At 34.0% G+C, this 16444-nt stretch overlaps 1 protein-coding gene across 1 annotated transcript in view; it reads left to right on the forward strand.

Moving 5' to 3' along the window:
- The window catches only part of LOC113494084 (orexin receptor type 1-like), a 93543-nt gene that overhangs the window by 73872 nt on the left and 3227 nt on the right, over positions 1-16444 (forward strand). Inside the window, exons 6-7 of the mRNA XM_026872230.1 lie at positions 350-506; positions 4606-4718. Coding sequence (XP_026728031.1) covers positions 350-506; positions 4606-4718 — 270 coding nt within the window. The remainder of the gene's footprint in view (positions 1-349; positions 507-4605; positions 4719-16444) is intronic.

Below are 16444 nucleotides of genomic sequence, written 5' to 3' on the forward strand. Positions count from 1 at the left end.
GCTCAGGGGGTCAAACAGGCAGTTGCAACAGTTATTCTTACCTGCCTGGTAAGACTGGAAGCCGACCAAAACATCTATGCTAATAAATTAAAGGTAAAATAATTAGTGAGTATTTGCCGTTGTACGGGCAAATTTCTGGAACTACCAATCCATTTTTAAGAATTCCATTCAAACGAAAAATACCTGCCAATAAAGTAGGTAGGGCTTATTCGCAAAATTACCACTTCTCAAAATGACTCCAAGTAGCAAAATGTCCTTTGCGCACAATGTCCCCTTCTTCAAACGTCGGCTAGGAGTCATTCTGCACACAATCCTTTGTCATTCAATACCTATTTTTTTTTCTTCCTAGGGTTAGCTGCAAACCGGCGCACAACCCCATCAATACACACGAACGCGTCAACGGAAGGCCAGCTTAGGTCGAGGAGAAAGGCTGCCAAGATGCTGGTGGCTGTGGTCGTCATGTTCGCCGTTTGCTACTTCCCTGTTCATCTGCTTTCAGTCCTCAGGTACGGTTCATATAAGTCTTATATTAGAGGCAGTCAGAGGAAAAGTTTCTGATGATCTGGATACGTTTATGAGAGAATGGAAATAGCATGAAAAATAGATTTAAAAAATCTAAATTCCCACGCTTTTAAATATTTGTTTGAATGCATTACCTGAGATTAATGCGTTCAAACAAATAAACTCTTCAGCTTCATATCACAAAAAAAAATTGTACATGACTCAATTAAAACACTCTCACACTTACATAAAGAACAATTCTTTAATACCTACCGTGCTCCTAATAAGCATATTTCAGTTCAAATCAACCCCGTATTTCAAATCCCGACCCCAAGCTTCTGATCTGGAGTTAATAAACCGGAATAACGTCAAAGAATATTTAAATATCAATTCTCATCTTCCCGACACACCTTTTATTAAAAGATCAGGAACCTCCAAAGAGGTTTTAATAAATTTTCCGGAATCCCGCCTTCAATAATCGTGTTGTCACCTTCGCTTCAGTGAAAACTTTTTTTCAAGAAGAAAAATGAACTTTGTTTTTTTTTTCTTCATTGTCTGGCTCTGATTATTGTTTTAGTTTATTGACCTTTTTCCGGTTGGATTCTTACGAGAAGATTTTTGCTTATTATTTATTGAATTAAGGTGACTTTGAGATATGGAGTTCTTATAAAACCCGGCCAAGTACAAAAAGGGCTTGCACGAATGGTTCTGTATCATTAACTAATAAAAAATATTGTTAATGTCACATCCATATGAATACTAGTATAGTTTTGTTAACTTTCAACCAACTTTAAGAAAGGGAACGTTATCAATTAGTAAGACGACTGAGTAATAAGTAAAATTATTTAAAAATACAATAAACTGTTTTGAATTTTCGAACTTCGGACTGGATGAACCTATAGTGTTGATTTTTTTTTAATTTGACGTAACATTGCTGTCATTTGTAAAAAAGAACATCAAAATACCATCATTTTTCTTTCAGCAGTTTTTTTTTGGTCAAAAGAATATTATGCATATTTGTTGATGCAACCCATACGAAATATGAGACTGAGAAAAAAACATGATTCTTAGATGAAGGCCTCCGACATCTTACAACTTAATGTTTATCTGTGTTTACGCTTTGTCGTTATAACAGGAGTAGCTATTAAAATACATATGTATATAGTCTGTAGAATTTTCAACTGTCACGGACAGAAAGCGGAGTCTTAGTAGGTAATAGGGTCCAGTTTTGCTCATTGGATAGGGAACCCTAAAATGAATAAAGATTTTATTGTTACGATTTTCAGAATGTGAAAAAGAGCATAATGAAATTGATAATGATAGTGATGAATAAATGAACGAAGACATATTTTTAAGGGGAAACGATTTATTATTAGAAGACCAAAAATTTATGAACTTTTAACAATAAAACACCTAATATATTTAAATGAATGTTTGTTTGGATCGATGGATGTTTGTTAGTCTTTCACTCGAAAACTATTGAATGGATTTGGAAGATATTTGGTGCAAATATAGTTCATAACCCGGATTATGACATAGTATAGGTTTTATTGCGATTTTATGTACCTGTCGGATCATTTTCGGTTTGTAACGGGCGGAGCCGCTGGCAGAACCTAGTAAATTATACATTGTTTGATGTAAACCGTTTTACATTCTTGACTTGCCCACTGAGCCAAACCACAAAGCTCAAGGGTCTGTAAAGTTTTCGGCCCTAAACAGTTTACCAGTGTTAAATATGATATGGAACTTGAAGATAACTTTATACATAATAATATGTCGATAGAAAATTATGAGGATTAAGCTTAATTACTTGCAGGCTCCTATTTATTCACGAAAGGCTTGTATAAATTGACTATTAATACAAGCCTGGTTATAAACTATAATATTTAGCAAATTCATCAAAATCCGTTCATTGGTTCTTGCGTAAAAGAGAAACAAACATCAATATATAAAAACTTTCACGTTTATAATATTAGTAGCATTAGAAATTCCTCCCTTGAAGTTATCCAAACGGTAAATTCCTTTTATATGGTGAATATATTTTTCCTAATATATTTTTACTTTAGGCTCGGCGACCCGAGTAATGGTTTAAACGATTGAACATGCCAATGTGACGAGAATTTTGTGGGGTTTATACAAAGTAAATAAGTATAATGTAAACAGTTTAATAAATGAATAAAAATAAAACAAATCTTTAGCGTGTCTAACAGACTGGGTATGTAGGAAAATATAGTGATCATTGGACTCAATTAGAAGCCAGGCTTTCAAGTTTATTATCACGTCACTTGTCGAAATGTCTTTGACATACGTTTGAAGAAACTGTAGTAAATTAGAATAGACCATTTTTTTTTATAGGAATGCCATTTTCGTCTTTTCGTCGGAACCTTATACCGTTTTTCGTCTGTAACCAGTTGGTAACTTATTAACATGAGATAAAGATAGTTTTAATTTTCACAGACGACGTATTTTGGTAGCCGCAAAAACAATAAATACAATTTGACGTTAAGAAACAGTTGCTAAGGTCATCAATTTAATGGGTGGACAAATTTATTTCCTCTGGTTCGCGTATTTAACTAACACTTTTTCTTAAATTTCATTATAACTTACTTTACTAAAATAATAGTTCTGTCAGAATTTTCACATGATTCATACATAAAAAAGGTACGGTTTTACCCTAAAGGTTTTGTTATGTTAATAACAATCTAATATATGTACAGAGCCCAATGTTTTTCATAGAGCCGTTTTCGTCGAAATATTGATCGTCTAAACACAAAGAAGCTTTAAAGTAGTATTCATTTAAATTCAAAATATATTTATTTAAATTAGGTTACTAAGTAGCAGTTTTCAAACGTCAAAGCCAATATTGGACAACAATCATACTTATATCATAGCGACCTATATTGCCCATTGTTCACCGCTTCCTTAAGTGCACTAGCTGTGTTGAAAAACGCTACGATACACGCCATTTTTCCATCGATTAAAAAAAATAGATAAAAAAAATAAAATATCAAGGAAACGTTCCAAATAAATAAGAATTTGAGAGAGTACAAAATATACCGAGATTATAAGCTACAACTGAAAATACCCAACACGACCATCACCCGTACACGAGTATGATGCAAGGATCAACCAATCATCCTAAACTACATATCAGAGGGAATCGGGTGACCCGACCAAAAAGACACCACTGTGCATTGGTGAAAGCATGATAGCATATTAAACAGGGTAGAGCGGCATCTTTCAACAACTTTGATTTTTGTTTTTATTTAAAAACAAAAGACGACTCCCATACTACAGACTTTAAACCTTGTACAACCGGGGGATGCACAAAAATTCAAGTCACATGCAGAAACACACTCAGACGCAGGACAAGCATTAGAGGACCAAACGCATATCCAAGACAAGAATCGATATCGCGACACGTTGCTCACTGTAGGTTTGGTATGATGACCTCAACTACTCGGCTATCCATGACCTCGAATTTAACTTGAAAGCCTGGTAGGAAGCTATTAAAACATTACTTATATTTCTATAACCGATACTGATCGACTGCAGTATAGTATTCAATGCAGTAAAAGTCTTTATATTAACACTAGCTATAAAATAAACCACTGAACAGTTGATTTTTATTGCCTCGTTGTTAAGTGACCTCATATACTTGGAAACAGCATTAAAATAAATGGAAATCCGTACTAGAATTTTATTTGTATGGAATATAATATTCCCATTTATTTTTATAGTTTTCTTCCCTCCAATACCTAAATTTTATATATTATACTAGCTTGTCACAAAGTAGTGCGAGAATAGGAAGTATTTTCTAGAATTAGTGAAGTAGTTTTAGAGTTATCGTGAAATGAAAGTTAAAACAAATAATTTAAATATCTTGCAAAGTTTTTATGGAACCAAATGACTGCTCTAAAAAATAACAGAATACCAAAGAATTTTGAACCTCCACCAATTTGAAGTCGATTTAAAAAAATAAATATCATTTTTAGAACATAAAAATACAACAGAACTCACCCAACTCTCCAACTCTTAACCACTTCAAAAACCCTATATCAATTTCAAGTATTAGTGTATCCTCAATGCCACCTTCTCATTCAGGGTCGCCTACGACGTGCAGCAGAGCGACGTGATGACCTGCATAGCGCTGATCAGTCACGTCATGTGCTACGCCAACTCCGCTGTTAACCCTCTCATCTACAACTTCATGAGCGGTATGTACTTCTTCTATTTCTCTATCTGTATTATGTATTATATTTTTTATGCCTATATCAAAAGTTTGACTTGGAAAATAATTGTTATGGAATTCGGGATTGATCGGGTTAATTAAATTTGATTTTATGTGTTCATCTTCTATCATTGTTTAAATGGCTGCGTTATTTTTCTTCGTAGTAGTTCTTTTTTTTAATGTTAGGACGAAAATCTTAGTTTTTTTTTCAGAAGATTTTTTTTTACTTATTTATCTTTTTCATCCGTCAGTGTTTCATCTACCTCCAAAAATTGTTAACCCAAATAAAAAAATTGTAGATGTCATCTTTAAATAATAATTTACTTTATCTAGAAATGATTATAATCTTCTTACAGCCAACAAATTCATTATCCGAAATTTTAGTTTAAATTCAATGTTTTCCTCATTCAATTACATTCGTAACTATATTTTAACATGTGCCCCGTAAATCTGCCCAAACATTGAGTTGGGAGTTCCGTTAAATATAAAATTTACATAAATAAACGATTACCAAAATATTATTAACAATAATGGCTAGTTTTACGCGAGGCAACGTAACTCGACGATATTTTACAACAACAGCGGCAACACAACCAAAAGCGAGAGGAGACATTTGAAGATTTCGGTCTTGTGCCACTCGGACTTGAGATTCTGAGGGTTTCATATAAGTATGCTACTGAAAAACAATCAATTTTAAGGGAACCAAAAATTTTATAAGCCCATAATTTAATCACTGTAACAACCTTTTTTTAACCTTCATCTTTATTTTTAGTATTTGCTCTGCTCTTATAGTGCCAATAGAAATACGTATTATTATTTTTTTCTATAAAATTTCCAACTGTCACGGTTCATGAGGTTCATCGTAGTGAAAAATGGACAGACTTACAGAAAGACAGAGTTTCTTGTTTATCTTCTGGATACGACCTTAAAAAAATGAATGCAAAGTATAACCAAAATTCTACGGGTATAATTACACTAATCTCGAGTATAAGCACGTACTTTAAGTTACATGGAAATGCTCAGAATTTTACCTGTGATGTACAATAGGAAGGATGTAATTTTTTATTCAATTTAATAATAACCGATAAGCGTTTTCTGTTGTCCCGCAAAAGGCGCGTGACGCTAGTGATGCGTGACGTCAGTTCTGTGAGTAAATTTTAAAGTCGTTTCGACACTCAACTAAACTTAGAAGCTCCTTTATATTTTTTTTGCGTTTTTTTTATTGTTTCAATTGCCATCTGTTTGTGAATATTACATAACATAGAGTTGCTCGAAGAAATGGTTACCCCAGATTTACTTTAGCAGTAGTTGTTCCAAGTTTCGAATCATCAGTAATGATTATTTTTGTTGCCTTGCGTACGAATAACCGTACGTAAAATTTGTAGGCAATTTTAATTAGGGTAAAATGGGATGAAAGGAGATTTCCGTCTTTGTTCCGTTTTAGATAAGATTTATTGTTTACACAAAGGAATCGAATTACTAATAGCCCAGTGGAAACGCCGCCTGATTATTATGACGTAATCTCTCTCGATGTAAGATGGGTCGATGACATAATAAAGGTCTCGGGTCGAGTCTGGAAGAGGCTAGCACAGGACCGTAGAAATTGGCACGAGAAAGGGGAGGCCCAGCAGTGGGAGGATGGGGGCTGTGGATGATGATGATGATGAATCTCTCTCGTGACTTTAATCTATTCTCCTAAGATATAGATTTATAGATCTATCTACCTATACATATCTAGAGGCATTTATCACCGCGCTCGCGTTAAGTAGGTATTTTTGCCAGTGTACGTAACAAAAAATAGGTAATTTTTTTACGTAGCCATTATCATTATTTTCCCAACTATGTTGTGGTCGGCTCCCAGTCTATTAGGATGCAGCTAAGTACCAGTATCTTACAAGAAGCGACTGCCTATTTGACCTCCTCAACCGAGTTACTGGGGCAACACGATATCCCTTAGTAAGACCGGTTGTCTGACTTCTTAGCTTCTGACTAAAGCCTGTCAAAGATGTATGAATATCTAACGGGAACCACAATTTAAAGTGCCACACAGGGGACCTCGTTACGACAAAGATGTTTACGCATCTTCGGGCAGAACTTGTCAAGCGTATCTTAACCTGTGATTGATCAACTTGTGCAATTGAAGCCTAGCCAAAAACTATTTGTATTGTTCAGCTTACCGATACTATATACAACAGAAAAGATGACAACTTAATTGAATGTAAACAATATATTTTATTGTTAAAGGTAAATTAAGTTGCCCCATACTTCAAATGATTTGATTGAAACTGTCTTAATGCAAATTTGATTGAATAACTATTATTACAAGTACCACAAGTATGTTAAGCGCTCAATGAAAAGAATATCAATTAAGTCGTTGATACACCTATGAACCTACCCAACCTGGATTCATGTTGATAGCTGCACAATTTAGTTGAGTACTCGTAGTACTAGATAGATCTACTCATTGAAACGCTTAACAAGCGCTTTTATTGTATTTTTGGGCATCCTCACTGTTATACTTGGTGACTGAACCTAAACCGACCCGCTACGTCATCCGCGTCTTTGAGTCGACACACCACCTTCCCATCTCACCGCACTCTAATGTAGCCTTTATCTTCATACCTATAAGACTTATTTTAGGTTAGCCTAGGTTTCTTCCTACAACCGCTTGCACCAAAAATCCAAAACAATTGAAATACAGAAGCATGGCTGGAGCATTACCGTCACTATACAAAGCTTTTTTTCGAGAACACTCCCTAAATATGATAATAGATTCTTCACGGCGTATAAATTTACAGTTGACACGCGATATTGACGACAAATTGAATTATTTTAAACATCTCCTATGTCATGTTTCCGAATAGGGAGAAAGGTATCGTGTTATCGGTGCCTTTCAAGTTCCAGAATTGTTTTGCGAAAGCATTTGTAAGATGAAAACATTCAAGAAATGAGACCCTGCCCTATTAAATGTCTTATCCAATTTAAGTTCATTTTCCACTTTATTTTCATAACTGTTATTATGATGAATTTGATCCAGAATTTTCTTATATTTTATAGAATATTCGTTGTTTAGTTTGGCTTCTAGCTAAAATTTTATTTCTTCCCCAAAATTTTATAGACTTATTTTCCATTGTAGTTGTTGGAAGGAATTTACTACCCGTTGATATAGCTGTTCATTGTTCATTGGTGGTTACACCTTTCAATATTTGATGTTTCGCTGATTTCCTTCATCGTTTATCTTGTGGTTGATATCAAACTAGCACCTGGTTCATGCGAATCCATGCTTGTATCCGCTAATCCACCACGAGATATAGGTATCGACATCCATAAAACTACTAATTACATTTTTTATTTATTTTCCAATCTTGTAATAAGGGACACATTTGTTTACAATAAAGTTGGCATCATTGACGCAAATAGAACAAAATGGTTGATTTTCCCTTGCTGCTAACTGCTAATTTCAACCTTATCGCCACTTAGCTCACATATGCAATTTCACCAAAACTGGTAGACCACGTTCTTGTCACACAGTGCATCTTTTGTTTTATGCCTTCAATTATTTTAAGAGCAGAAACTTTGCTCCTTATGTACAGTTATGCACCTGCTGTCGCAAATACACCTGGTGTCTCATTTTCTATGAATTCTCCTTTATTCTTGGCTGGTTTCCAAAGAATATTACTTGCTATAAGTGTTCAATGATAGTACATTTGTCACTTCGATGTAAACTAGAACATTTTCTAGAAGCTTCGGTGAATTAATAAAAATATTCTCTGTATCCTAATCCCAATTTCCCTTTGAGAATTGACAATAGCTTTCACAAAAGAAGTTCTTCAGAAACTGCATAAAGTCTACACTTTTGTTCATTCTTCCAAATAAAAGAAGAATTTATATGAATAAAATCCAAGCAACATAGAAATGATAAAATTCTTTTGAGAGCATGTAAGTACACGTAAAGGTTTAAAGTTCTTCTTTGTAAACTTCTTGGAAATATCGCCGTGACTGGTCTATAGCCCGGTTTCTATACAGAAACTGAGTTCCAGATTCTTGTACCGTTTCGATAAGTTTTCATCGGACTTTGAGAAGCGAAATTAGTTTTTCAAGTAAAATAAATACGTATTTGTATTAGACGGGTCTTTGGTTGCAATTCTGTGTAGGTATGGATGAATGCAATTTGTCTTTTTAAAATTTATATATACTTTCTTGTGAGGAACTCGTGGCTAAACTACAACTCCACATGATGATCGATCACAGTTAAGCTACACTTGATACGGTAGACCCCGGATAGGTGACCATTCCTTACGAGTTCCTCCGTGTTATTTACATATCTTCAGAGTCAGAAGTTATAAATTCTGATAACCAGTCTACGGGCAATCGTGTTGCCCTGGTAACTGGGTTGAGGAAGTCAGATAGGATATTTCCTCCTTGGCCTGGTCGTCTTCCTTTCCAAGGCAAACATCAGCTGACCGTAATTTTAACGGGATATATATAACATTTTTTTTTTCGGGAAAAGTTGTTTTTTCCCCTTCAAACATTATTTTTTTCCTGGACTTTTTCTACACATTGTTTGTAGACATAACCATGACGACGCTTGATTTTTATGTTCTCCTAATAATTATACATATACACGGGTTCCTGGTTTACACATAAGTAATAAACAATCTGCAACAGCTTTCTGTGAAGCGAATTAATATTATAAGGCGCATGACGAAGCATCGTATAGCAATATGGCGGAGTAATTAGATCCAAATAATTAATTTACTGCGAGTCTGAAAGTGTGTTTTGTGGATTGCGTAACCAAGGGGTAAAAACGGACACTATTAATCTGTCTGTCCGTCTGACACCAGGCTGTACCTAATAAACCAATAGAGAGTTCAAATTTTCTGTTACAATTACACTAAATGGTAGCAATGGTCACTCTCTCTTTAACTCTTTAAATAAAGCTTTTTGTCTATTAAAAGCCTGTGAAATTTGTGTGACGTAGTTTTGAAAAAAGTGACAACTCTCACACAAGTCAAAGTTGTAATACGCACACACCTTCACTTTTTAGTCGTTTTCACAAACTCGAAAAAGTATTTAAACATAATAAGGAAATGTCAGGATTATTCTATTGATAAATGTGACTTTCTTAACTTCCCCACTAGCGAGCTGTACTCACTAGCTTGGACGGATTTATATTTTCAAAATCGGTTCAGGAGATTGTTAGATTGCACAGAGAACAACACAAACTCAAAAACTTTCCTCTTTATATTTGTATCATCACCAATGGAGGTTTTTTCTATTGATGACGATAAAACTTATATTATCGATATATGTTTAACATGACATAAAAGTAAAAATAAATCAATGTTTATCAACACCGCCATTTTTTTTGATTAACCCTTATATTAATGTTGCCAGATAAGAAAAATCGACACTTCTTTATGAGCTGCAATAATTCTAAACCTTTACGTTTTTGGTTGAACTGAATATCGAGTGTACTGAACCCATGAAGTGAATAAAATCAACCATTTTCGAAGGCTAAAAAAGAGAGATCAAAATAATTATCAATGATTTGATTATTTTTGTATCTTTCTAGAATAATATAGAATATTTATTTATTTTGAAGAAGATTGTAACAATAGGTATTACATAAAATATGGTCTATAAAGTTTTACGGTTACTTGTACACATATAATTTGTTGTCTAAAACGAAAATAAGAAATTATTACATTGCATACAAAAGATTTATTAAAGTGCAAAAAAAAAATCTAAGTACATGCATAAGTTAGAATGGTCAAAATTTCGTAATGAAATCTTTGACGTATGAAATGTACGTGAACAGGACAATTAAGTTGGCAGAGAAATAGGCGCTACTATTTCTCTTTAAATATTATCCCGAAAACGGCATGCAAATATACAACAAAGCTTTCGACGCGGCAACACATGGCGATAGGATAAAATAATTGATAGTTTATACGCGGCCGAGCTATACAACCAGTTCTGCGGCTTTTGTATGTTTTGCGTTTAGGAAAATATATTTTTCGAGACCCGCTGCTAGTTTTTTTGAGTTCCGTAAAAAAGGGGCAAAAATTTAACTTTGTCACTGAGGCATTATTGTCTGTCTGTCACCAGGCTGTATATCATGAGTTGTGATAGCTAAACAATTGGAATTTTTACAGATGATGATATTTTTACAAATACTTTTGTAAGTATTTTTTCTTTCTCTTTGTATAAGCTATCACGTATCTTCTATCTCGTTTTTTAATTGTATAAAAGACGTTAACATTTTTTTGTCTGACTCGCTTTGGTCGCTTTTACGTCTAGTCAATCAAGTTAATTTTTGCTTTCCTTAGTAATCTCAACATTTTTCGACATGTAAAGTGACTATAACTTATTATTCGAATCCACACGAGCGATCCCTCATGCAGTTGGCGAGATGTCATAATTTTCGTTCGTGTGAACAATTTGTCACTCACCATCTAGTATTACCAGTATACCTTAATGTGATAAACTCCAACACACTGCAACCAAGTCTCAACTTTGACAATATAACTAAGCATCTTTGCCCGTATCACTTCGCTCATGGGAAATACCCCGGTCTGTATCTTGGTCATTTTTCTTCACTCTAAATTGGTTTAGTTACGTGATAGTTTATATAATAAACTTTTTGGATGCAATGGAATGTGAAATGTACTGCAGATTAAAAAAGCACCGCAAAATGCTCCGTCAACCCTAAATTACTTTTTTATTATAATCACTAAAAGCCAGCTCTACTTTCGACGAAACGATTTTTGTATCTGTGACTTCTATCAGATTAAACACTAAAATAAATGTAGCAAAAACTATACCTACAATCTATACTAATATATAAAGCTGAAGATTTTGTTTGTTTGTTTGAACGCACTAATCTCAGGAACTACTGGTTCGCTTCGAAAAATTGAAGAGACCCTTCATTGAGGAAGGTTTTAGGCTATATACCATCACGCTGCAACTAATAGGAGCGAAGATACGATGGAAAATATGGAAAAAAACAGGGCAGGTATAAATCATAACTTATATCTTCTAACCACGCGGACGAAGTCGCGGGCAACAGCTAGTAATTGATATAACTCTACCTCTTATAGCATGGATATACCTGTCCTTTAAGAGATTAATAAACCAAGCACACCGAAAACCTGCCATCAAATTTATTTGTCATCCAACCGATTTTTATCCAGCCTATTTGCACGGAACTCTTAGTATCACGAATCCGATTCGCACTAGACTGGTTATTTAAGCACCAATGGAAAAACTTTACGGTAAAATTATTCCGCTTTTCCGATTTTCCAAACATCCGTCGCGACGCATTCTCTTTCAATAGGGTTTTTACTAAATCTAATAATACAAATCTGTTTAGTCTGTCAGATAGATTTCCAAAAAATATTGGATAGGCATTACAATCAACAAGCTAATTGATATAAAAACTTAATGCCATGCGATTTTGCAACAAAGAGGGAAGGCAGCACCTAAACACAACGATATTTGGGAAATAGGTTATGGAATCCGAATTTTTGCCTCTTATGCCTCCAAGAAACTTTATTTCAACGAAATTTCCAAAGCTATCCTTGTAAATTGACCTTTAAATACCATAAAAGCTCATGTACCATATACCAGGTACCAGGCAAATATAAATCAGGGAATGGTCATAGTGACAGATAAATGGAGACATACTGGTTTATAGAGAATGTGGCCAAAGTTTGTTCACTACGTATTAATGTTGTAGCGACGAAAATTTATGGGATTTCCATTCAATCAACTAGATTTAGGGCCAAATAAACTTTGTTGATTTTAGGGAACCCTGTAACTGAGAGTGATGTTTGTCCGTCTTTCACCAGGTTGTATCATGAACAGTCAAACTGAAGTGAAGCTATATAGACCGTTGAAAATGTTTACAGATGTGTTTCTGTTTTCGTAATACGATGAATTAATAAAACATAAGGTTAAACAATGATAACGATCATAAATTAAAAGAGCGACAGAGGGATCTTTGGCGATTTTTTTTTTACTTTGGTCAAGACCTTCAATTTTGCAAGTCTGACACGCAATTCATTGGTTCTTTGTATTTAATTGTTGTGGAGGGCACATAGAATAAAGTTTGTTTCAGCTGAACCTAGCGAAATAAGTACATGAACACAGCTTGGAAATACAAAAAAGTAGATAGGTATTTTTTATATGTGTATATATTTATTTTTATTGCCCATTTATTATTACTAGCTACCCTCTGGGGTGTTATCTATTCCAACTCAAATTATTTATCGTAGATTAGAATTGAATTATGTATTCATATAGGGGCTACCTATTTTATGCTGAATCGTTAAATTTTACCGGAATTCTCCTTACTTATTTATCGTGATGCGGATATTAAGGCACAAATACTGACATAACATGCTAGCTGAAAAACATTAGATGAACGATTAAAACTATGACTTATATATTAACTAGTTTTTTTTTAAATGGCCCAGTAACATAAGTGTTTTTCGTTTTTAGGAATGAATATAAAATTTACCTCTAAAAAGGGAAAGACTGTCATGGCGTATTAAATGACGTCATACCATGGGTAACAGTTGCGTTTGTTTTTGAGATTTTTTTAAAGAGAAATCTTGATGGTGTGCAAGGGAGACCTATGTCCAGCTTTGAAGTATGATTTTTTGAGGCATGACGCGGACGTTTTGTTCTTCTGATTGGTATTTAAAAACCCATGATTAAATGAACGCAAAAAAAGAATATTTTTATAAATTGTTGTTTTGTTGCCCACAAATCATAATAAATCATTACATACTCCAGACTATTCGATTAATTCTTACTGTAAACATTCCTATTATTTGCTATCTTAATGAGATACTCCCACTGTGGTTACGCAGGCTACATATCTGCCCTTAATCCTTACTAAATTTCTTGCATCATCAGCATTCAATCTCATAAATTATCTTGAATCTTGTAATTAAGTAGATTGGTTTTCCCATATTGGCTACGACTATTTACAAATGAATATGCCATGGTAGAAGCAAGACGGGATGAAAGACTGCGGCTTGCGCCATCTCACTTCCTCAACATAAGTTTTACTTTAACATCCAAATATTTTCCACAACTTTCCTTCGAATTTCGCAAATACACACACAATAACGTATTTTTAAAGCTATTCACTTAAAATAATAATTCCGCCACTTTTGTATTCAATTAATGAACAGTCATAAAAGCCTTTCGGACTATAGTTTGAACTTTGAAACGTAAAATATTTACTGAAAAGAAAATGCAGGCCATTTACAGATTTAAATTCGTCATTCAATTTGTTTTCATCGTCCATTGAATTCCATAATTCATTTATCTTCAATATTCATGCTTTTTCCTGTAAAAATACGTCACTTATGATTTTGTTTTCAGGCTTCCCAGGGTTTTCAGGTCAGTACAGTTTCCCTTCGCCCCTGAAACCTTCAGCACGAGCTATGGTGTGACGTGATTTTCCCTTCGAGTTGATGTCTATCCTATGGTGTGATCCATGTAGATTTTGTTGTTTGGTCGTTAGCCCAAGATTTTGTGTTTCAAACGCCACGTAGTCGTATTGTACCTAGTACCTAATCGTTGTATAGAATATTATAAATAATAGACATTATACTTGAAATATTCTTACCTGCAAAAGCACTTAAATTCTAAAAGTTGTAATGAATTTGAGTATTTTAAAATCTTCAGTCATTATGAGCTGGTAGGTATTATCTTTCAGGCTTATTTGTATAGGATTTAAGAGGTCTACAACCACCTCCTCTCTAGTAAAAATCATTTAAATTTAGCTACTTTGAAGCACTTTTCCAACCTCAAAATTTTATTAATATGATTCCCAATCGCACACCCTTCACATCTTCTAAAGTGATGGAAAGAAAATTCACAGAAATGGCACAACAAATTCCACTTAGATAAAACTGTTGTCGTGGAAGCAAGACAGCGCACCCCACCATTTATACCGGCATCACTCACTCACCACAGCAATATCTCACTTTAAGACGTGGTTGTAGCCTAAAACCCTTGCGGTTCCTCGGATGGTCAAATGAGATCGAAATTGCAGATTTCATAAAATAAAATAAATTTTCCAAAACGATTCAGCGGTTCTTGAGATAACTCCCTACAACGTGAATTCACAGTCATGACCTTTTTATAAAAGGGCTAAAGCTAAAAATACTCTTAATAATAATATCTGACGTTTAGGTGAATCATCAGATCATATAAAATATAAGACTGGAATCCTTGCACAATACAGCTTTTAAAAAGTCTACAAAAAAGAAGACAACTCAGCTCCAACAGAAGATTGGTTAACCTATAAGAAAAGTTTTAAATAAAATAATAATGCACAACTTTTATACAACGCCATCTAGTCCCAAAAAACACAAAGCTTCTATTCTGGGTACTAGACATCTAATAATTACTTACTAATTTCTAAATACATACAAATTACCGATGTATTATATCCGAGTACAGATCAAAATTAATAATATAACCTTCCTCATTTTCAATTCGCCTATTTTCAGTATCGTAATGACAGTAACTACTTCACTAACAGCCAGACAAATAAGTTTCTATAAACTAACTCGAAAGTAAAATCTCGTCACAACATAGCTCTTTTTATATTAATTTTTGTATGCCAAGGTAAGATATAAAAGTTTATGAATAATTGCAGCGACTGCACAGCTGAAGTTTAAATTGCCTACATTCTGCACTGACGTCGGTTGGCTTTCTAGCAAGTTATAAACAACACCCACTATAAAATTAAAAATGTATAAATATTATTCGTCACGTTGTTTGTCCACGATGGACTCCTAAACTACTACACCGATTTTAATCAAATTTTCACACTGTGTTCAAGTAAGATCTTACTGTAAAACTTGAAACATAAGATAGCTTACATCACAATTATAATCGAAATGTTATTGATAGGTAGTTACCCTAGCTATCACCCCCTACAGTAAGTCGTGCTATTTACTGGACACCCTGTATACTATTTATTTTAATTTTTTATATCAAATTATTGTGTAGTTATCGGTCCTCAATCTTTTAATATATAAATTTCCCGTGTCACGATGTTAGTTACCGTACTCCTCCGAAACGGTTCGACCAATTTTTATGAAATTTTGTATACATATTGGGTAGGTCTGAGAATAGAACAACATCTATTTTTCATACCCCTAAGTGATAAGGGTTGATTACACTAAAAAAAATATTTTGTTTTTTTTGACGAAATTGTTTGTTTTTTTTTATAATGTGGCATTAAAATACATACAACTACAAAAAAAAATTGGCAAAACAACGTTTGCTGGGTCAGCTAGTAAGTCTATAAAGTTTGAATGAAATCTGACTGTTCGAAGAGGTTTAAAATCAAGTCCAAATGAGTCTGTTACAAACAAACAAACATTCCTACAGGTGAAGCTAATAAAAGCATTATAAAAACATACGAATCTTATTAACCATAAAAAATAAATACTTTAATTTAAATTGATACAGTTAAAATCAAAAGAAAATCATTTAACTGTCAGTATTATTTTACAGTTCAAAAACTACAGCTCATTTTCATTGGCATAGCCTTTTCCCAACTATGTTGGGGTCGGCTACCAGTCCAACCGGTTTCAGCTAAGTACCAGTGTTTTACAAGGAGCGACTGCCTATCTGACCTCCTTAACCCAGTTACCTGGGTAACCCCTTCGTGAGACT

This window comes from Trichoplusia ni, chromosome 5 (assembly GCF_003590095.1).
Source record: "Trichoplusia ni isolate ovarian cell line Hi5 chromosome 5, tn1, whole genome shotgun sequence".
Classification (NCBI taxonomy): Eukaryota; Metazoa; Arthropoda; class Insecta; order Lepidoptera; family Noctuidae; genus Trichoplusia; species Trichoplusia ni.